At 44.0% G+C, this 24,265-nt stretch overlaps 1 protein-coding gene across 1 annotated transcript in view; it reads right to left on the reverse strand.

Annotated features, from left to right (window-relative positions):
• The window catches only part of TMEM132C (transmembrane protein 132C), a 443,620-nt gene that overhangs the window by 278,978 nt on the left and 140,377 nt on the right, over positions 1 to 24,265 (reverse strand). Inside the window, exon 2 of the mRNA XM_069558655.1 lies at positions 8,545 to 9,433. Coding sequence (XP_069414756.1) covers positions 8,545 to 9,433 — 889 coding nt within the window. The remainder of the gene's footprint in view (positions 1 to 8,544; positions 9,434 to 24,265) is intronic.

Consider the following 24,265-nt stretch of genomic DNA (forward strand, 5'->3'; position numbering starts at 1 on the left):
GCACATGATGTGTTAATTTGTTTGGGAAGACATTCATAATTAACAAGAATGACTGTCCATATCCCTACCAGTCACACTAGAATGGAAATAATGAATCAATAGGTCTCACGTTCAACATCCAATGAAGGCCTCTTCAGTTCAGTTCAGTTCAGTTCAGTTCAATCACTCAGTCGTGTCCGACTCTTTGTGACCCCATGAACCCCACCACGCCAGGCCTCCCTGTCCATTACCAACTTCTGGAGTTCACTCAAACTCACGTCCATCGAGTCGGTGATGCCATCCAGCCATCTCATCCTCTGTCATCCCTTTCTCCTCCTGCCCACAATCCCTCCCAGCATCAGAGTCTTTTCCAATGAGTCAACTCTTCGCACGAGGTGGCCAAAGTCCTGGAGTTTCAGCTTTAGCATCATTCCTTCCAAAGAAATCCCAGAGCTGATCTCCTTTAGAATGGACTGGTTGGATCTCCCTGCAGTCCAAGGGACTCTCAAGAGTCTTCTCCAACACCACAGTTCAAAAGCACCAATTCTTCAGCACTCAGCTTTCTTCACAGTCCAACTCTCACATTCATATATGACCACTGGAAAAACCATAGCCTTACTGCTCCCTTATTTTGAGACCTGCCTCTGCAAAATGAGGCCTATTAAAGACTGGATGCTTGGTATAGACTTGCCTCTCTTATTTTCTTTTTTTATTCTTCTGGGAGGGCTACCTCTTTACTTCATCATGTTTTACTTACACAGGAGACAAATCACCTTCTAGGACTTAGACCCTGAAGTGTCCATGATCAGAGCTGGCAGACAAATCTTACTCAGAAAGGGGAAAAGCAGTCATGTAAACAGCTGTATACTTCTTAGTTCTTGAGAAAAGGAGATAGATACTTTTTTTTTTTTTTTTTTTGCTTTTGAGGGTAGTGACTTGAGTTGAAGAGGCAGCTATCTTTGAGAGGAAGCTTGGTGGACAGATCACCAGCTGATAGAACTTGGGATAACTACCTGAGATCTACAGAAATCCAGAAACACAAGGAATCCAAGATGGGTGATGCCAAATATCTTGTTTTCTCTCTTTCTTGGTCACCTCTGAAATAACTGAGGTTGTTTGAATGAACTTTTTGGCCAATATCAATAGTTTGGATGTTTTAATTTATAATTGATTATATTGATCAGATACTTAACTCTTGGTGGAAAAGGAACAGAATGAAGGAACATGTCAGAAGAGAAATCAGGGAGACAGTCTTGGCAGCTTTTGACCAAAGGAACGCCTAGGAATGAGACGTGTGTGCACACTTTAGTCGTATCTGACTCTTTGCGACCCCATGGACTGTAGCTTGCCAGGCTCTTCTTTCTGTGGGAATGAGATAAACTGTTTATTTTCCCACCCAAATCTGTACACAGACCATCCATACCCTCTGAGCCTCAAAGATGTAGATGAATAGCTGTCTATCAGGGTGATTCTGTCCTCAGGGGATACTTGGCAATGTCTGGAGACAATGTGGTTGTCACAACTGGAGAGGAGGTACCATGCTACTAGGTGGAAGCTAGGGGTACTGTTAAGCATCCGATGGCACCCATGTCAAAGAACCATCTAGCCCCAAAGGCCTATCTTGTGGAGGTTGGGAAATCCTGGCATAGACTAAACCAGCCTGTACACTACTCATCTTCTTTTCATTATGAGACACGAGATATGCTCTGTGTAAACTCACGGCAGCAGCATAATGTAATCTTGTAATGAGGAAAGACTCTTTATGACTCTCTTAGCATCCCTAATTCCAATTACAGAGTTGCAGGGTTCTGAATTAGTTACACTTGGAGGAGAACATCTCCCCTGCATTTCTGTGAATTATGGATTTCAATTAAGCAAGCTTATTTTAAATGGGAGAGGACTGCCTTAGCTTCTTTAGGGATCCATTTCAGCTGCTTCCTGAAGAGACCGGAGGTGCCATGGCCTCCTCAAGTCTTCCCTTTAAAGACCTGTGAGGTCAAGTGAGATCTACTTGCTCTAACACTGGCGACCTGAGACAATGTGAACACTGGTTCGAACACAGAGAGTAATTTCACAACCTCAGTCCTAAGATTGAGCTTTGAGTGAGGAGTGCGGTCCTCAGCATTGGCGCTGTCATTAGCACTCAGGCAAATAGAGATAGCAATGGGAATCTTCAGGGATGATAACTCCAACTGTCAATGTTTTGAAAACACTCAGAATAGAAAATAATGCTTATGTTTGCTGAAAGGAATCTTGATATTATTTCAAGAAACTTTAGTTAGTAAATCACGAAGGAAAACATCCATGAAAAGGATCGTTCATGATACAAATTTGACATTAGGTATTTGCTTTTGCATTAACTCAATAAATGTTTACTGGTCCTTTACTCTGTGGTAAGCCATACAGTCACCTTCCCCGATGGCTCAGCAAGTAAAGAATCCGCCTGCAGTGCAGGAGACATAGAAGACACAGGTTCGATCCCTGGGTTGGGAAGAGCCCCTGGAGGAAGGCATGGCAACCCACTCCAGTATGCTTGTCTGGAGAATCCCAGGGACAGAGGAGCCTGGCAGGCTACAGTCTAAAAGGTCTCAAAGGGTCAGACACGGCTGAGCGACTAAACACGCACGCGTGCAAGTCATATAGTAACAAGGATTCATTACCATATTTTTAAATGAACAAACAGGCCCAGAGATATTAAAGGGCATTTTCAGGTTCACACAGCTGAACAGCAGCAGAGAGGACTGGCATGTAGTATTATAGCTTTTCTGACTTCCAGCCTCCTGTATTTTTTTTCTTAACACATGTATTTTACAAATATCTATGTAGTCAAATTCTCTTTTGTGAAATCTAATTGTAACTTGGACTAAACAGTGTCTCTCTAAGCTAAGGCAGTAAAAACTTACTATGGTGTTAATCCTGAGGAACAAACAGGTATCAGAGTGTGTTATGTTGTTACAGTGAGCTGTCATGTATTCCCCAGGAATGTCCAAAGTGACCAGAGCTGCCAGGTAACTTATTGAGATGCTCAGATTCCACGCCTTCATCCCTCCTCTCCCAGGAATGGGTTCAGCTCCATGTTTGAGAGCAGAATCACCCTCAACCGAGAACTCATCTGAGTTTGTTGCATTCATGATTGTATCTCCTCGTGAAAAGTTTGTGTCCAGTGGCAAAACATTTAAGCTAGCCAACTCCTAGGTCAGAATCATTGCTAGTTTTCATTTTTGCTCTTCTAATTCAGCTGCCTACTGCACGCAGATCTCCCTTCCCCTGACTCCTTCACTGTCGATGGCTATGGTAATCTTTGGGCTTCCTAGGTGGCACAGTGGTAAAGAATCCACCTGCCAATGCTGGAGACGCAAGAGACATGGCTTCTATCCCTAGGTCGGGAAGATCCCTTGGAGAAGGAACTAGCAAACCATTCCAGTATTCTTGCCTGGAAAATTCCATGGACAAAGGAGCCTGGCAGGCTACAGTCCATGAAGCTGCAAAAAGTCGGACATGACTGAGTGACTGAGCATGTACACGCCATATGCAAGAGACAAGGGGCCTAAACCCATGGAACTGACCTGCTTACAAGTATTTGTAAAACATACATGTAGGTATTCTTCCTTTATGTTGGTCATTATTTTATTTTTTATTTTTCAAAAAAGCTTTGTAAAATAATGTTATATCCACAGGAAACAAAGTTTCAACCTCCACACCTTGACTTTTGAGTCTCAGGAACCTGTCTGATTATGAAGTAGGGGTTGCCTTTGAATTAGATGCATGAAGTAGCTAACAAAATGCAGGCTGCTTCCTCAAGCCTGTGGAAGAGAGTGTTGTTTGTGAAAACCGTCTTGTAAAGGAGGCTTAGGTCAAGTTTCCATGTCTGTTATTGATCCTATAAAGATTCCCAAGAAGTCCAGGCTAAGTCCAAGCATCACAGCCTTGTCAGCAAAGCCATCTTCCACAGAGATGATGGAGAACATTTTTGGATTCCATGGTCAAGAGGGGTCTTTCAAATCCCAGTCCCTTTGTAAGTTTCCCGTGAATTTCTCAGCTGGGTTCCAGTGATGGGCCAGATGGATTTCTCCCGTGAGTGAACCAGTGACTACTGTTGATGGCAGCTGGATAAATAAATGAGCATTTCCATGCGCTGCTACTTTCGAGAGGAAGAAAGTGGTGTTTCCTAAATTTCAGTGAGCCTCACACAAACTTAATTACTTCGCCACATACATCTTTTTGTGTTTCTGAATACTTCTTTCCTTAGAAGAATTAATTAGTTAAAATTAAAATATGGGCTTCCTCAATGGCTCAAATTAAAATTCTTTACCCAAAGATAAAGAATCCACTGGCAATGCAAGAGATGCAGGAGACAGTTTTGAACCCTGTGTCAGGAAGATCCCCTAGAGAAGGAAATGGCAACCCACTCCAGTATTCTTGCCTGGAGAATCCCACGGACAGAGGAGCCTGGAGGGCTACAGTCCATATAGCTTTAAGGAGTCAGACATGGCTGAGCAACTGAGCAACAGAGCATGTATAAGCCATGTGCCAAGAGACAAGGGGCCTAAACCCATTGAACTGACCTGCTTGGAGGGTCCATGGAGTCACAAAGAGTCAGACATGACTGAAGCAACTGAGCACATACAAATAAAAATACAATGAAATATGTTATCTGGAAAGGGAATGCTAGCTTTCCTTACAGCCTTCCCGTTCTAATCATGGCAGCTGCATTTTTCACTTCCAATGTCTTGGAGTCATCCTTTACTCCATGTTTCTCCCACTTTTCTCTCCCCAGGACTCGAATCCATGGTTGGAAAGACCAGGAAGGCAGAAATGGGGTTGCTACCCTTCCTGGCATCAACCAATATTCCGCCCAGAATCCTGTCATTCTCATCCTCTGTGCCCCCAAAGCTCTTGTCATTATAAAACCATTTTTCTTTTTTTTTTTTTCTCTTTAAAAAAATCCTAGTAAAATGAGAATCAATACAGCTTTCAGAACAGACCTGGTAGCTGTTGTTTTATGCAAAGCATGATGTCCTTTTACTGCCAAAATAGAATTCAATGCTTACTGAAGTTTTGATAGATGTTTAAAAACAACCCTGATAGTAATAGCCAACACTTGTAGAAGCACTTTTACATGTCAGGTACTGTTTTAAGCACCTTACAACTAAGTATGAGCCACTGAATCCTCCCATCCCTATGGCAGTAGGTCCCAACATCACATCTGAATGAGGAAACCAAGGCACATGGAGATGAGACGGCAAGCCAGGGATGTGGACCAGAATCGAGACCAGTTGGTTGCAGGACCTGATTTCTCCAACATCACCCTCATCTTTGTGAAGGAAAACAAAGACAACAACTCCTCCTCTCCAGTGAACCAGGTCTGACTGCCCCGCCTGCCGTGGAAAGCTCTGCATCTTAGTTGCGGGGACGCAGTTGTTCACACATACCCCTAGAGCTTGCTTTTTGAAAGAGGGAAGTTAGGGGTAAGTACAGATGGGAAGGGGGCTTCCCTGATAGCTCAGTTGGTAAAGAATCCACCTGAAATGCAGGAGACCCAGGTTCTTATGACTCTGGAATTTTAAAAACTTGTTGCAGTACTATTGATTCCCTGTCTTCTGTAGCTCCTTTCCAATGCCCGGGCTGGATATATTTATTTTATAACAGAATGACATGAAACGAAAGTGCTAAGAGACTCAGTGGAAATAAAACTCAGAACTTCTAGATCAGTATCTTTCTCCATCCAAGGCAGGAGGAAGCGAACCTGGATCCTTTTATCGAAATGCCTCCTCTCCTGCAGTTATAAGATTGGCACTTTCATTAAGACATCTAGTTTATTTTCCCTTACCCCAGAGACAGCAGGCACCAGGTTGACCACCCCTCAGTACAAATGAGATTGAGAATTCCCCAGAGGGTACATTTTGTACTTTGTAGAAGATGTAGGATTACATAACATCATGGAAAGAGATTCTGTAAAACACTTGTTCATATCCCAAACCACTGGCAAAGAAGGATCTGGTAAAACCAGTCCACTTAAAAATTGAAAGAAAAAAAATTATAAGGATGATCATTAGACACTTCAGAAGAAAATTATCCAAATCCAAAGGACTAAGAAATGCCTCGAGAAGCTTATCGAAACCTTTGAACGCCTTTGGTAAAAACAAACAAACCCTTTAAAAAGGACCATTCTTATCTTCAGACAACCAAATCTAAACCAAAGTGAAATATGCCAGAAGATGTCATCAATCTATTTTGTGAATATTTTCCCAAGCAACTTAAGCCACAGGGGATTAATTTTTTATTCTAAAAAGAACTAAAGCATTGCTGCAATTATAATCTAAGTCATTCTTAATGATAATCATTAAAAAAAAGTCTGATTTTGGTCATCTTTATCTTTTAAACAAATCTCAAGTAAATATTTTTTCATTATTCTGAAATTCTGGGCCACATTTTAAGAGGATTTGCATTAAGTGGCTTCCCCCAACCCCCAGTATTAATTATCCTCACATAACAGGTTGCCCTGATCTAAACCCCAGAATCATTATCCAGAGTGACAGAGCAGGCCCATTACATCTTCCGTGTGATGTGCTGAACCAGCAGAGGTCATGGAAGGTGGGTTATTCTGTGGTTGTTTTAATTTGCTTCTTTTTTTTTTCTTATTATTATGAGATGAAATACCTCTGATAAAGAACTTTCTATTGAGGGATGTCCCTTGTTGCCTAGTGGTTAGGATTATGGGCTTTCACTGTAGTGGCCTGGGTTCAATCGCTATTCAAGGAACTGAGACCCTGTAAGTCATGAAGAGTGGCCAAAAAACAAATAAGTTAAATAGTGTTTGTCACAAACTGGGGTTTCCTCAGTTCCTAACTGGCAAGATTTAACCCTGCTGCTGCTGCTGCTAAATCGCTTCAGTTGTGTCCGACTCTGTGCGACCCCACAGACAGCAGCCCACCAGGCTCTGCCGTCCCTGGATTCTCCAGGCAAGAACACTGGAGTGGGTTGCCATTTCCTTCTCCAATGCATGAAAGTGAAAAGTGAAAGGGAAGTCGCTCAGTCGTGTCCGACTCTTAGTGACCCCATGGACTGCAGCCTACCACGCTCCTCTATCTGTGGGATTTTCCAGGCAAGAGTACTGGAGTGGGGTGCCATTGCCTTCTCCGAGATTTAACCCTACCAAATAAAAAAAGATATTATTCTTGGCTTTTTTTCTTTTTCACGCTTACACTCTAAGTGAGATGGCAGATGGTGAGATATGTCTATATCTTTCCTTGAGCCCACTGAACATATACTTTGTCATTTAACCAAGTATCTGCATGTCTATAAAAAATTTTAAAGCTTAAAAAAAAGTCACATTGTGGTGACCTAAATGGGAAGGAAATCCAAAAGAGAGGGGCTATATGTACATATATGGGCTTCCTAGGTGGAGCCAGTGGTAAAGAACCCACCTACCCAATGCCGAAGACAAAAGAGATGTGGGTTTGATCCCAGGAAGATGCCCTGGAGGAGGACATGGCAATCTAGCCTAGTATTCTTGCTGGAGAATCCCGTGGACAGAGGAGCCTGGTGTTCTATAGGGTCCATAGGGTCACACAGAGTCAGACACAACTGGCATGGACACATGTATACCTATAGCTGATTCATTGAGCTGTACAGAAGAAACCAACACAACACTGTAAAGCAACTATACGCCAATAGAAATTAATTTAAAAATTTTATAAATATAAAGTGAAAGTGAAAGTCACTCAGTCGTGTCCACCTCTTTGCAATCCATGGACTATAGAGTCCATGGAATTCTCCAGGCCAGAATACTGGAGTGGGTAGCTGTTCCCTTCTCCAGGGGATCTTTCCAACCCAAAGAATGAACCCAAGTGTCCCACATTGCAGGTGGATTCTTTACATCTGGGCCAATCAAACCAAAACCTAAGCTGTAAATGTCTCAAGGTTACAGAATTGAAACCTAAGGAGGTGTGTGTGTGTGTGTGTGTGTGTGTGTGTGTGTCTGTGTGTATGCTTAGTTGCTCAGCGTGTCCAATTCTTTGTGCCCCATGGACTGTAGCCTGGCAGCCTCTTCTGTCCGGGAGATTCTCCAAGCAAGAATACTGGAATGGGTTACCATGCTCTCCTCCAGGGGATCTTCCCAACCTAGGAATGGAACTGGGGTCTCCTGCATTGCAGATGGATTCTTTACCAACTGAGCTTTCAGGGAAGCCCATAAATATAAAGGAACCGTATTTTGATCACCCTTTTGGCCATGGAACATTTTAATACTTCATAAATCTGTTTATGCCTCCCCCCCAAAAAAAATTATATCCCTCTTCAAGTTCAGTGGTAATTCAAGGTCAAAAGAGAGTGATTAACTTAGTCTTATTCCTTTGGGGGGCAATTTCGGCCCATTTTCTCCAACCTCCTAATATATACAGTGCAGCTGCTGAAGACATGTGGTCAGGTGCAGAAACTGGCTTCCAGTGTGAAGCAGGAGGGGCCCTGAAGGTGGTGAAAATGGCATCTCCTGGTATATACACCCCAACTTCCCATCTAGTGTCGTCCCAGGCGCGCCTAAGCCTGTCTCAAGTGCAGACCTACCTCAAGATGAAGAAGTCCACGGTGGAATTGCTGGCCACGGTGACATAGGCAGTGACCACATCTCCCTGCTTGACAGGTCTGGAGGGCAGCCAGATGGCCACGTTGCCGTCCAGACGCAGCTCGCTGAGCTGGGCGCTGTCCTGAGCGCGGTAGAGGCCCACGGCGCCGATTCTCTGCAGGTGGGACGTGCTCTCCTGCAGTCCATCCTTGCCGGGGCGGATGGCATTGCCCTTGCGGACGTCACCCCCAGAACAGTCTCCACGCTCGTCCCCAGGCTGCACGGTGTAGTAGAGCTCTACAGGGCTGCCCTCGGGAGGCTCCGGAGCCTTCTTCCTCCCGGCCACCACGGTGGGGGTGCCAAACCAGCTGGCTGGGAGCTCCAGCTGTGCCACGCACAGCCCCAGGGCCCCGCGAAGCCGGCAGCTGCCCCGCACCTCCCGGGTCTCCCGGAAGGCAAACACCCGCAGGCAGGGCAGGCTCTGCGCGGGGCCAGGGTCATCCCAGTCCCGGCCCACCAGGTGGAAGAGCACCTGCACGCGGGGCCGGCTCAGGTAGATCTTGTCCCGCAGAATGTGCGCCTTCAGCTTCCAGTTGAAACTCACTTTGTCGGTGGGACCTAAAAAGTTGGAAGCCGACATCAAATCCAGGGGCACGACCTTTTCCACCGAGAAAGGCCCATAGCTGGCATTTAAGATTGGCAGCTGTCTGGCTTTGTAGGGGAAGAAGGACTCGACCCGGGACTGCAGGCTGGAGTTGCGTGTCAAGTCCTGGTTGGTTTCCTTCAGGAAGAAGGACGTCTCGGCTCTGAGCACCTGGTAGGTCACAGGCAGATAAGGGGGCAGCGAGGAAAATCGCTGGGTGTTGTCTGTGAGCCCACGGCCCTCGATCACTGCAGAGGGGAAAGAAAGAAAAGAAAAAGACAAAGATGTGGTGATTTCTGGGCTCCTTAGAAGTCATTTGGCAACCCGAGGAAGTTGACAAGTGATTTGGAAATAAGGGGTTAACACTGCAGCGCATGCTTGTTCAGTCGCTTCAGGCATGCCGGATTCTTTCCAACCATGTGGACTGTAGCTCACCAGGCAAGAATGCTGGAGTGGCTTGCTATGTCTTCCTCCAGGGGATCTTCCTGACCCAGGGATCCCACCCGCCTCTCTTGCATTGTCTCTTGCAGTGTAGGTGAATTCTTTACCGCTGAGCCACGGGGGAAGCCCAAACATTTTGCAGTCCACTTGTCTAGAATCTTCAGGTTCCTTTGGGGATCAGCCAGTAAATGATCACATGCTCCAAAATTGTGAATTGGCCGAATTGTCTTTCAACCAATTCAATCGGTTGAAATATATGAAAGGGAAATTTGGGGGACCTCCCTGATGGTCCAATGATTAAGACTCCATGCTTCCAATGAAGGGGGCACAACTTTGATCCCTGGTTAGAGGACCAAGATCCCACATGCTGCATGGTGAAGCCAAATAAAATAAAATACCTACAATAAAATAAAATTCACAGTTCCACTCTTTTAAAAAAGGAGATTTTTGTACATTGTTGAACAATGTACAATTGTATAATTTTTGTACAATTGTTGAACGGCAGCAAATACATAGAATCTGATCTGACAGAAAGCTAGCAAGTTACTTATGAGTGTAAAGTGGGAAATATTTGTGAATAACTTGCATGAGTTTCAAATATATTTAATGACACTGGTACCTAAAGAGAAAAATAGACCAATGGAATAGAGTAGTTCATAAATAAGCTCCTGTACATCTAAAGTTTAGTATATGATAAAGGTAGAACCAAAAATCATGAGGCAAAGACAGATTTTTTAGTAAATGGTGCTTGGACAATTGGCCAGCCATTTGGCAGAAAGATAACATTAGGTCCGTACCTCACACCAAACACAAGAATACACTTCAAATGGATGAGTGATCCAGATGTAAGAAAATGACATTATTTTTTATACAGAGTGAAAAAGTGGGTGATTTCTTCTATAACCTGGGTCTAGGGAGAGATTTCTAATTATGATTCAAACTCTGAATGAAATTTAGCCATCCGTGTATAAAAATCAATGATAACTATCCCTATATAAAAATTGAGAAAACCTTTCACAAAGCCACATGTATCATAAACAAAGTCAAAAGAAAAAATAGCAAACTGGGAGGCATTGCAGACTATTCACTTAAGGTGCTCAGCTCAGCTGGCAGGTAGGTTCCATTCTGCCCACAGTATTTTAAAAGATGGTTGTGAATGGGAATCATTTTTTAAAACTGGAGAGTGAAAACTACTGAGAACCTAACGTAGAGCACAGGGAACTCTGTTTAGTGCTCCGTGGTTATGTAAATGGGAAGAGAATCTAAGAAAGAGGATTGTTGTTGTTCAGTTGCCCAGTTGTGTCCGACTATTTGTGACCCCACGGACTGCAGCACACCAGGCCTCCCTGTCTCTTACCATCTTCCAAAGTTTGCCCAGGTTCATGTCCATTGCATTGGTAATTCCATCCAGTCATCTCACTCTCTGACACCCTCTTCTCTTTCTACCCTCATTCTTTCCCAGCATCAAGGACTTTTCCAATGAGTCGGTTGTTTGCATCAGATCACCAAAATACTGGAGCTTCAGCTTCTGCATCAATCCTTCCAAGAAGTATTCCCTAAATATTGAGTGGTTTGATCTCCTTGCTGTCCAAGGGACTTTCACGCATCTTCTCCAGCACCATAGTTTGAAGGCATCAATTTTTTAGCATTCTGCCTTCTTTTATAGTCCAGCTCTCACAACTGTACATGACCACTGGGAAGACCACAGCCTTGACTATATGGACTTCTGTTGGCAGAATAATGTCTCTGCTTTTCAATATACTGTCTAGGTTTGTCATAGGGAGGATATATATAGATATACATACACACACATATGGCTGTTTGGCTTTGTTGTACAGCAGAAATTGACATAGTAGTGTAAAGCAACTATACAATTTAAAATTTATTATTTTATCCAATAAAAAAGATATGGTACATATATAAAATGGAATACTACTCAACTGCAAAAAATGAAATAATGTCATTTGCAGCAACATACATGCAACTAGAGACGATCATAATAAGTGAAGCAAGTCAGAAAGAGAAAGACAAATACCATATGATAGCACTCATTTGTGAAATCTAAAATGAATCTATCTATGGAACAGAAGGGTTTCCCTGGTCGCTCAGCTGGAAATGAATCCGCCTGCAGTGAAGGAGACCCCAGCCCGACTCCTGGGTCAGGAAGATCCCCTGGAGAAGGGGTAGGCTACTCACTCCAGTATTCATGGGCTTCCCTGGTGGCTCAGATGGTAAAGAATCTGCCTGCAATGCAGGAGACCTGGGTTCGATCCCTGGCTTGGGAAGATCCCCCGGGCGAAGGCATGGCAAGCTACCCCAGTATTCTTGCCTGGAGAATCCCCATGGACAGAGGAGCCTGGCAGTGTACAGTCCACGGGGTTGCAAAGAGTCGGACGTGACTGAGTGATGAAGCACACACATGAAACAGAAATAGAGTCACAGACACAGAGAACAGACTTGTGTTTGCCAAGGTGGGGAGAGGGACAGGATGGAGTGGGAGTGTGGGGTTGGTAGATGCAAAATAGTACATTTAGAATGGATAAACAAGGTCCTACTGTATAGCCCAGGGAACTATATTTGATATCCTGTGATTAACCATAATGGAAAAGACTATGAAAAAAAGAATGTATTAAAAATATGTGTATAAAAAACTGAGGAGTATCTGGGTTTTTAGCTTCGCACACATGGGAGGAAGTGGCAGGATGCAGGCTGTCTGCCCATCTGGCAACAGTAAGAGAAGATACACAGCAGATTGCCTTGCTCAGTGACATTTCCTGCTGGACCCTTAGGTGCATTTGAGTTTGAACAAGCAGACTTAGAATCTTCAGCTGGGTAAGTCAATGTACACTGGAGGCTGAAGGTTCAACACTGGGCCGGGAAAGAGCAACACATCATCCCTGTCTTCCTGTCTTTCTTTGTTCATTGCCTCCATCATTAGCAGTATAACCAGCCACCTCCTTGTTGATTGAAGATTGTCCTCTAAAGCTTCCCCTTAGGTTTATACTTACACTGTTGGGGCTTCACTGAGGACTCACTATTGACCTGGGGCATAAGAGGTTACAGTTCCCCAAATGCTAACTTTGAAAAGACCAAGAAAGCCTCTGCCTGACTCTTATCTTTCAAAACCAGACCAGAAAATCTACATAAGCCCCCATTCATATATTGAAAGAGAAGACAGGTGTTCCTCTATCTCCACTGATGCTCCAACCTCCCCTTCTGCCCCTACTTCAAACTGTAGCCAGCACAGCCCATCCGGCCTATGGGGCTACCCCATGACTCTCTCTTCTGGAAGTTCCCCTAATCCTTTTCCCAGCGGGGACATTGGCTAGCAGATCAAAGCTGCCTTTGGTACTGCAGCCAAAAGGACTTGAGTTGTCAAGATGGCTTTTCAAAGAAATAGCTTCCTTCCCTGTTCTTTGCCCAGAGGCATTGATCTCAGGTCACCAGCAACATGGGTACTTTGTCCCTCTCTCTTTAGGGATGTTTTGCTGCTCCCACTTTAACCCACTCATTTTGGGCCCACGTTAAAACACTCAAAAGTCCCTGTACAACCTTCCAGAAACAGTTCTGACTCTACGTCTTTAAACAAAATCATTGACTTGAAGCAACTTGTAGAATTGTGTCAAAACCAATAGACTAATTGCTACATCTGATGCTTTTATTCTGATATATTCATCCTTCTCCAAAAAAGCTTTTAAATCATGAAGTGTAGAGATTTAGAGAGTCATTTGTTTGGAAAAGATGGTGGGCCAAGGACTCTCTGAAGCAATGGAGCAAGGATTCTAAGGTCCATCTGTGTAGGATGTATTCCACAACAGGGAAGCTTGTCAACAAGCTTGCTCACCATTTTCCACTCTCTTGCACATAAAAATTTCTTTTCTCTCCTTTTCTGTCTTTTTATCTTTAAAAACATCCTTAAAAATGAACTTTCACTTTTAAGCAAATGCTGAGTTTATTTTTGAGAAAATAAAGCTGGAGTGGGCTTGTTGTCTTGTTGTCTCCTCTCTTAGGGTTCTTCCACTATTTAAGTCTCTGTTTATCCTTCACATGGATCAAAAAGTGCCTGGCTCACATCTTCCTGCTAAACCTAGATCTGAAGTTTTCCTGCTCATGAGAGATTTAACTTGAGCCAAAAAAGAAACATTTTAAAGACAGGAGTAGGGATCTAGCACAGTGGTTAAAGATGAAGTTTGGCTATGGAGATCTAGAGTTGAACTAGTCAACAGTGATCTTAGGCAAGTTTGTACCTTCTTGGATAGTTTCCATAGATCGATGGATGGATGGATGGATCAATGGTTCCATGAATGTTTGGGTGGATGGATGGATCAGTGGTTGGATGGTGGGTTGATGGCTGGATAAATCTTTAGATGGATGGAGAGGTCAATTGATAGATGGATGTTTGGATGGATGAATGGATCAATGGTTGGATGGATACGAAGATGGATGGAAGGATGGGTACATAGGTAGATACACAGGTGGATAGATTCATTGTATTGAATCCAATAGTACCTGTAGTAGAACAATTACTAAATAGCCCCCATTCTCTTCTTATATCTATACCTTTTGTGTGTGACTTTGCAATTTTCCCTTCAAAATTAGAAGTCTATTGCCCCACTCCTTGAATTTAGTTTGGCCCTGGATTTTCTTTGGCCAGCAGAATATGGCAGAAGTGACAATGTGCTTATTCCAAAGCTAGGTCTCAGGACGCATTGCACATTTGCACTAACTCTCTTTTGGACTCCTGCCAGCACCCAAAAGAACAAGCCTAGGCTAGACTACTGTAGGATAAGGGACCATGTGGAGGAGAGGAGAGTTAACTCCATGGAGGCCATCCTAGATCAGCCAATCCACAGCCGGCAGCCACCGCCAAACAAGAGAGACAGACGAGCCAAAATTAGCCAAGTCCAGCCAAGATCAGTCACTCCAAAACTTATATGAAATGACAAGTGAACTAAGTCTCTTAATATGGGGTGGTTTTTAAATGTAGCAACACCCAATGGGGTAGATAACAAATATCAAGAGGTTATCAAGTGTAAGAATCTAAAAAGATACAGTGACACCAATGTGAACTTTCTCCTAGATGGAATTAGAATAATTCAAACAGAATTGAAAAGGGACTCACTTTCTCATTGGTGAGACTCAGGTATTTCCCCCATCTTGTAGATGTACCTCCAACAGCCAACCTTGTAGACACTCATGAGAATGGCCTCCCTAGAGTTGTCCAAAGTCCACCTGCACCCTCAGGTGCTGTGACAGCGTGTGCCTTTCTCAAGCTCATCCTACATTTTGGGGAGCCCTGATCTAGAGGATTAAGGAAGCAGAGGTGATTACCAGACTTTGTGGCATTTCTCTCCTGACACTCTATCTGCTGATTGAAAACTATCTCCTGATTGCCATGACCTAGTGAAGCACAGACAGATATCCACCCTCTAAATCTGGCTCATCTGCTCACAGCAGCGTCTCCCAGAAAGACAGGATTATTGAGTCATTTTTACTGATCTGAAACAATACCCCTGGAAAAGTCCGATGCTGGTTTCCTAAGGACGTGGAGCGGGGAAGAGGAGAGAGGCTGACAGCTGCACCTTTACATCTGGCCTCCTAGCTGACAGCACGTTCATTTGCTGTCGCCCTGCCTGTTTATCCATTTTCTTTATCTGTGCTTGCCTGTCAGTGTTGGGGATATTGTGTCCTCCATCAGCTGTTCATCAGAGAACTCTCCTGCGAAGCCACTGCCGGAAATTGAGTTTTTGAGATTCTGAGATAGTGAACGCAGGAGATGTCCATGTCACTTAGCACCCAGACAGAACACCCCCAGGGGAAATGGCCCTTCAGCCAACACAATGTGCCACCTTCATTGTGATGCTCGCTTTGGGATGTGTTAACCGAGATGGATTCTGTAGTGTTGATTCTCTCTGAGCTGTGACATGAAGGATGGATTGGATCTTGGGAGGGTGAGTGGAATAGCGGAAGGATTCCAGGAGGCGCAGGGGGCGGCATGAGTAAAGGGTCCTGGGTGTGTGAGGAGGGGGAAGTTGGTCTAGGAAGGCAGGTTGGGGCCTGATATATCTCTAAATGTGGTAAGCGATGGATGCTCATAAGGTAGTTTTTGTTTTTTCAGTTACTAAGATGAGTCCGACTTTTTGCAACCCCATGGACCTTAGCCCACCAGACTCCTATCCTCCACTACCTCCTGGAATTTGCTCAGACTCATGTCCATTGAGTCAGTGATGCTGTCTAACCATCTTATCCTCTGCCACCCCCTTCTCCCTTTGTCTTTAATCTTCCCCAGCAACAGGGTCTTCTCCAAAGAGTCAGCTCTTCCAATCAGGTGGCCAAAATATTGGAGATTCAGCTTCAGCTATAGTCCAGTGAATATTCAGGGTTGATTTCCTTTAGGACTGACTGGATTCATTGCCTTGCAGTCCAAGAGACTCTCAAGAATTTTATCCACAATTCAAAAGTATCAATTCTTCAGTGCTCAGCCTTCTTTTTGGTCCAACCTTTCACATCTGTGATGTGGGCTCCAAGATCACTGCAGACATGAAATTTAAAGACGCTTGCTCTTTGGAAGAAAAGCTATGATCAACCTAGACAGCATATTAAAGAGCAGAGACATTACTTTGCTGACAAAGGTCCATCTAGTCAAAGCTATGGTTTTTCCAGTAACCATGTATGGATGTGAGAGTTGGACTATAAAGAAAGCTGAGCGCCAAAGAATTGATGCTTTTGAACTATGGTGTTGGAGAAGACTCTTGACAGTCCCTTGGACAGCAGGGAGATCCAACCGGTCCATCCTAAAGGAAATCTGTCCTGAATATTCATTGGAAGGACTGATGTTGAAGCTGAAACTCCAATACTTTGGCCACCTGATGTGAAGAATTGACTCCCTGGAAAAGACCCTGATGCTGGAAAAGATTGAGGACAGGAGGAGAACAGAGGAAGAGATGGTTGGATGGCATCACAGACTTGATGGACATGAGTTTGAGCAAGCTCCAGGAATTGGTGATGGACAGGGAAGCCTGGTGTGCTGCAGTGCATGGGGTTGCAAAGAGTCGGTCATGACTGAGCGACTGAACTGAACTGAACTGAACTTCACATCTGTACATGACTACTGGAAAAACCATAGCTTTGACTAGATGGACCTTTGTTGGCAAAATGTTCTCTTGCTTTTTAATACGCTGTCTAGGTTTGTCATAGCTTTCCGTCCAAGGAGCAAGCGTCTTTTAATTTCATGGCTGCAGTCACCATCTGCAATGATTTTGAAGCCCAAGAAAATAAAGTCGGTCACTTTATAAAGTACCTTGGTGAAATGTTAGGTCCCACTTTCCTTGTCGATTAAAAAAGATAAAAAGAACCGCTACCCCCCCACCACCCCCCTGCCCACTCCCCTCCGCCCCACCCCTGCCGCTCCAATGAATTACTCAAATCAACAAGTAGTGCTTTTTCCGGACGTGCAAACGTCTTTCCTAAATAGTATCAGAGGTTCTCGACAAAGGGTGACTTTGCAGCCTGGAGACACTTGGCAATGTCTACAGGAGACAGTTTTAATTTTCACAACGAGGCAGGAGGCTGTGCTACTCCCACCTAGTGGGGAGAGACCAGTCATCCGGGGAACATCTTACAAGGCAAGGGACAGCCCCGCTCCTCCCCCGCCACAAAGAATTCTCCAGCCCAAAATGCCAGTAGTGCCACAGATGAGAAACCCTGATCTAACTTGATTCACCACAGGTGTTCAATGGTTTGGCACAGGTGACAAAGAGACAAGAAGAAGGATTTTAACCAAACCCTCTCCAGCACCAGGAAGAGGAATGCATCCTAGTGGTGAAGAGCATTCCCAAATCAGGACCACATCCCAAAATTAATCCCTGTCCCACATGGGCTTCCTTCGTGGTTCAGGGGTAAAGAATCCACCTGCCAATGCAGGAGACACAGGTTCAGTCCCTGGTCCAGGAAGATACCCTGGAGAAGGAAATGGCAACCCACTCGGGTATTCTTGCCTGGCAAGTCCCATGGACAGAGAAGCCTGGCAGGCTACAGTCCATGGGGTCACAAAGAGTCTGCCACGATGTAGGCACTAAACAACCACAGAAACAATCACCAATGTATTAAATAAAGTTTTGTTTCAAAATCTTCATCTTTATAGTGGGAATCATATCAAAACCAACTCACTTAAGGCAATAAACAAAGTAGCCAGCATGTAGAACACACCTATTAATTGAGGAGAAGTTTCTGTTCCTCTTATATATCATTAGATCATTGGTATTATTTCAATCCTGTTGATATATTAGGGTAAAAAGGATTTCAGGCTACAGGAACATGAAAAAAACAGGTGATCTCCATAATTTATACAAAAAGAACTCATGTACACCTGTGGTGGATTCATGTCAATGTATGGCAAAACCAATACAGTATTGTAAAGTAAAAAAATAAAATTAAAAAACAAAAAAACTGAGAACAGCCATGCAAGAAAAGAAATCTGCAATCAAGAGGGGTGGGTTCTTTTCATAACTTCAATGGCCTATCCCGCCCAGACATCTCTAGTTCACCAATATGACATCAGAAACCTGCAAAGCAGAAGCCTGCCTTTCCCCACACGCCTCAAAGAAAACCCTGATTGGATGTTCCTGCCAAGTCACTGCAAGCTTACTTGAAACACAAGCCGGCAGGAGGATTTTGAGAATTTTTCTCTCTCCCCACCGTTTGCAATTTATTAAAATTCACCAGACACAGAAGGTCTCTCTCTGCTAAATATGGTTCATTGTTACCTTCTTCTTGAAACAAAAGGCACCTTGATAAGTGGATTATTTGATTTCAATGCCTCTTCTGAACCAACCCCTCAATATCCTCTGCTGAAATTACATAGTGTGGTTTGCAATTTCTAAACAGTAAAACTCTCCTTTAAAAGAGCATGTATTTATATTCCCCTTGGAGGCCCTGGGGAGTATCCCCCCGACCCCCGCCTTTTCTCTGGGAGAAGTGGGTAATCACACTCAGGTATTCCTCAATCAGGCTCCTGGAAGTGGAGCAAAGGAGTCATGCCTTTCAAAGAGAAATTCTCTAAACACACAGAATCTTAAACTTTATCAGCATGAGAATAGTGCCTTGGGTAAGCACAGAGGGAAATGTTTGCCAGGCAAAGTTCTAAACCTAAAATGCAACGTTTTGAGGCTTCCCTGGTGGCTCAGTGATAAGAATCCTCCTACCAATGCAGGAGACACCGGTTTGATCCCTGGTCTGGGACGATCCCACGTGTCACAGAGCAGCTAAGCCTGAGCGCCAAAACTATTGAGCATGTGCTCTAGAGCCCGGGGGCTGCAACTACCGAAGCTCATGCACCCTAGACCCTGTGCTCCACAAAAAGAGAAACCACCACAATGGAAGCCCATGCACCACGACTAAAGTAGCCCCTACTCACTGCAACCAGAGAAAAGCCCGGGCAGCATTGATGACCCAGCGCTGCCAGAAACAAATAAGTAAATAAACAGATAAATAAGATTTTAAAAATAAATAAAACACAACGTTTTAACTCTGCTGCATTCGGCGAATGGTTTGATCTTGACAAATGGCCCGCGAGGCCAATTTCTCCCAGTCCATCCCTGTAACATGGCTCAGACCCCAGGTCCACGAGGGGCTCTGACTGGCTCAACACAGAAGTCCCCCATGAGATGATGTCTGCATTCGATTCCTATTGCTGCTGTAACAAATTACCACAAAGTAGTGTAGAAAAACAACAAAGATTTTTCTTTATAGTTCTGGAGGTCAAAAGTCTACCATGAAGCAGTCAGCAGGGTTGCAATCCTTCTGGAGGTTTCAGGGGACAGTCAGGTTCCTCGTCTTTTCCATCTTCCAGAGGAAGATGCATTTCTTGGCTCCTGGGCCCTTCCTCCCACTTCAAAACCATCACATGTGTGTGCTCAGTCCAGCGTTTGTGACCCATGGACTGTAGGCCACCAGGCTCCTCTGTGATTGGGATTCTCTAGGCAAGAATACTGGAGTGGGTTGCCATGCCCTCCTCCAGGGGATCTTCCCAACCCAGGGATCGAACCTGCATTTCTCACATCTCCTGCATTAGCATTTGGGTTCTTTGCCACTAGTGCCAACTGGAAGCCCCCAAAAGTCTACAGCTTCTGTTTACTCTGACCTCCATCTTCCCTCTTATAAGGACCTCTGTGGTTACATCAGCCCATCCAGGTGATCCAGGACTACGGCCACATCTCAAAATGTCCCACTAAAGTCACATCTGCTAAGTCCCTTTGCAAGGGAAAGTCACATATTCATAGGCTGGGATAACAGAGGCAAAGACGTCTTTGCATGGGGCAGGTGGGGGCGTTATGCTGGTGACCACAGATGGCATTTGGGGTATTCACAGAGGCAGAGTTTGTTATCATAATGACTGGAGAGAGGAAGACAATGACACTTAGAGAATGGGTCTAGCTCCCTTAGATATTCCGCAAGGCCTGACATGGTCCCAGGCAACAAACGATTACCCAGGTCCTGAATGACTTCTGATTGTCCCACCGGACACTCACAAGGTGAGAAACCTATGAGAACTACTGAAGCCAAAAACCTATCTCAAACACCCTCCTACAAATTAGGGGAGGGCCTACAGTGTAACCTATTATGCATTTTCCAGTATTGCCAACTACTGGGGTGAAGATTGTCCTTTGATTTGATGGAACTTCAGTAAAAAGTTGTTTATCTTTTTGGAAAATAACATTAGCAATGTCTAACCTGCCTGTGAAATCCAAGTTACCTAAACATAGCTATACCAGCCTGTATTTGTGACTGACACATTCATGCCAACTCTAAGACATGAGCAAGTATCCGATGACTTCATTTGCTCTTCTCTATATATACACATGTGCTAAATCGCTTCAGTCGTGTCCAACTCTTTGCGACCCTATGGACTGTAGACTGCCAGGCTCCTCTGCCCATGGGATTCTCTAGGCAAGAATACTGGAGTGGGTTGCCATGCCCTCCTCCAGAGGGATCTTCCCGACCCAGGGATCGAACCACATCTCTTGTCTCTTACATCTCCTGCATTGGCAGGTAGGTTCTTTACTACTAGCTCCACCTGGAAAGCCCATATGTACAAATATTAAAATATTATTTTACTATGGATTGCTTTGGTCATATTTTTCATCTCAGTGACAGGGCACTATTTTTTTAAGATTTTTTTGATGTGGACCATTCTTAATGTCTTTATTGAATTTCTTACAATATCATTCCTGTTTTAGGTTTTGTTTTTTGGCCATGAGGCACATGGGATCTTGGCTCCCCGACTAGGCATCAGACCCACACTTGCTGCATTGAATGGTGGAGTCTTAACCACTGGACCTCCAGGGAGGTTCCACTGATTTGCTTTTAATCATATATATATATATATATATGTATATATAGACAGACATAGAGATAGATAGTTCATAATATTATGGACTTAATTTTATGATCTTTATAAAAGGTTGAGGTTTATGATCTATATAGAGGTTGAGAACCACGGGTCTAAACCATGGTTCCTTGGCACATTTTTTTTTTTCTTAAAAGGCCATACAATAAACAATTTAACCTTTTGTAGATTGAGAGGCAAAATCAAGATTACATAGGTGCTCACAGAACTATTTAAAATGTAACTATTTAAATTGTTATGTTTTAGCATTCTTATATTTTCACATCACCCAGACTTATCCTGTTGGCCACACAGGTGGTGGGCTGGCTTTGATCCATGGGCCAATGTCTGCCAATCCCTGGTTTAAACCACACAGAGTAACTCCAGATCTGCTTCCATTAACTGGTTCAGTTCTGCACAGACCCAAACCTGTGGTTCCTATATAGAGGTAATTTTGCCACCTGGGGGATATCTGGAAATGTCTTGGAGACAATTTTTTCTTGAGGCAACTGTTCTTTTTTTTAAATGTATTTTTCTAATTGGGGTAACACTGATTTGTAACAATATGTAAGTTTCATGTGTATGACACTATATTTTTACTTCTGTATACACTACCAAAAACTGCTTTCCATCCATCAGCACAAGTCAATCCCCTTTGCCCCTTTAGCCAAACCCCGCTTCCCCTTCCTCTCTGGCAACCACTACTCTGCTCCCTGTATCTACATATTTGTCTCTGGTTTGCTCTGTTCACTTACTTTGGTTTCTTGTCGGTTGCCTGGTCAGTTGGTAGGAATGTAAATTGGTACAGCCTTTATGGAAGATAGTACAGAAACTCCTCAAAAAAGTAAGGACAGAACTACCAAATGACCCAGCTATCCTGCTTCTGGGTATGTATCTGAAGAATACAAAAACACTCATTTGAAAAGATATCTTCACCCCTATGTTCACTGTGGCAGTATTTACAATAGCTAAGATATGGAAACAACCTAAGCGCCCATCAATAGACAAATGGATAGAAAATATGTAATACCTATATTTCTATCTACAGAGACAGCGATGTCTATACAGGTGTCTATGTATCTGTGTCCCTATAGACGTACCTATCTATCTCAATGTTGTTCTTGTTTAGTCGCTAAGTTGTGTCTGACTCTTTGTAACCCCATGGACCTCTGTCCTTGGGATTTCCCAGGCAAGAATACTGGAGTGGGTTGCCATTTCCTTCTCCAGGGGATTTTATTAATCCAGGGATCGAACATGTGTCCCCTGCATTAGCAGGCAGATTCTTTTATCGCAGAGCCACCAGGGAAGTCCATCTATCTAGATACCCACATATATATGGAATACTGCTCAACCATAAAAAGGATGAAACACTTGCCATTTGAGACAACACAGATAGATCCTGACAGCATTCGGTTCAGGTTAGTCGTTCAGTCATGTCCGACTCTTTGCGAATCCATGAACCACAGCACGTCAGGCCCCCTGTCCCATCACCAACTCCCCTGCTAAGTGAAATAAGTCAGATGGAGGAAGACAAATACCTTATGATTTCCTCACATGGAAAGGGTTTGACTCTCATGGTCATGGGGAAAGATGTTACTGGCCTCTAGTGGGCAGAGGCCAGGGACACCTCTCAACATCTACCATGCACAGGTCAGCCCCACAGCTAGGAATTATATGGTCCCAAAGGTCAATTGTACTGAGGTCGGGGAATCATGCCCTGGGCCACTTTGAGCCCAGGAGCTGCAGGGAAAGGTTTGCCAGGACTCTTGGGAGAGAAGCCCTCACCTCTAAGAGACCCATGGCAGGAAACACCTTTCTTCCCAGGGGCAAGTGAGAGACCAGGTCATTCTACTAATACTGCCATCCATCCTGAAACAGTGAAATCCAGAGACAAAGCCAGGATGGAACAGGCACAATAACAGAATAGTGGGTCTTCACAACAAAGAGGGGATCACTGAATATACACACCCTGAATCTTGCCTGCCCACTGCCCTTCCTATTACTGAAACCAGCACACAACCATAACCAGCACACAAGCACAAAACCACCAGGGTTTTCCCTTTTGTATGTGTCTGTGTAACAATCTCTAACGGCTATGCTCTATTAATGGTATTATCTCATTTAACTTTTAAAAACTTTTTATTTTATATTGAAGCTTCTCTGATAGCTCAGATGGTAAAGAATCTGCCTGCAATGCAGGAGACCCCAGTTCAATTCCTGAGTCAGGAAGATCCCCTGGAGAAGGGATAGGCTACCCACTCCATTATTCTTGGGCTACCCTTGTGGCTCATACAGTAAAGAATCTGCCTGCAATGCAGGAGACCTGGGTTCAGACCCTGGATTGGGAAGATCCCCTGGAGAAGGAAATGGCAACCCACTCCAGTACTCTTGCCTGGAAAATCCCATGGATGGAGGAGCCTGGTAGGCTACAGTTCATGGGGTCGCAAAGAGTCAGACACGATTGAGCGACTTTCACTTTTCATTGCTGATTAACAATGTTGTGATAGTTTCAGTTGGACAGCAAACAAACTCAGTCATACATATACATGTATCCATTCTCCCATCAAACCCACCTACCTTCCAGACACAGGGGTTTTCTCTTACTTTCAGCCAAAATCTTCTAAAATGATGTAACTTGGCTTCATCCACCGAGGTGAATTGGCTTCACGAGTCACAGGTAGAAGGGATCAACACATTTTCTTTGTCAGGGCCCAGATAATAAATATTCTAGGCTTTGTGAGCTGAATGTGCTCACGTGCAGCTATTCATCCCTGGTGTTACATCAAGAGGGCAGCCAGAGACCAGTGTGAACATGGGCCTGCCAGTGCTCCAATAAAACTTTACTTACGGGCACTGAAATAGGGATTTCATAAAATGATCACGTCAGAGACATTCTTTCTTAAAATGCGTTTTGTACAACCAATTGAAAATGTAAGAGTATTCCTAGTTCAGGGGCCGGCCAAATGCAGGATTGGCTGGATATGACCCATGAGCCATTGTATGCTGACCTCTGATAAAGACCAGGCTTTTCTAAGAGTTGTGTTTCTTGCAGGTGAGAACTTTCCTGGGTATTCTTCAGGGCTCTTTACAATCTGACAAAGATACCCAGTTTATTCATTGATCCAAAATGTAAACATGCCTCTTACTATGCCTCCAAGACAGTTGGAAATGAATGCAAAAAAAAAAAAAATCAGATTCAAACATCGGGAAAGATTTCAAGTTGCTTAATGTTAAGCATTTACAGCAGAATTTA

Source organism: Ovis canadensis, chromosome 17, assembly GCF_042477335.2.
Source record: "Ovis canadensis isolate MfBH-ARS-UI-01 breed Bighorn chromosome 17, ARS-UI_OviCan_v2, whole genome shotgun sequence".
Classification (NCBI taxonomy): Eukaryota; Metazoa; Chordata; class Mammalia; order Artiodactyla; family Bovidae; genus Ovis; species Ovis canadensis.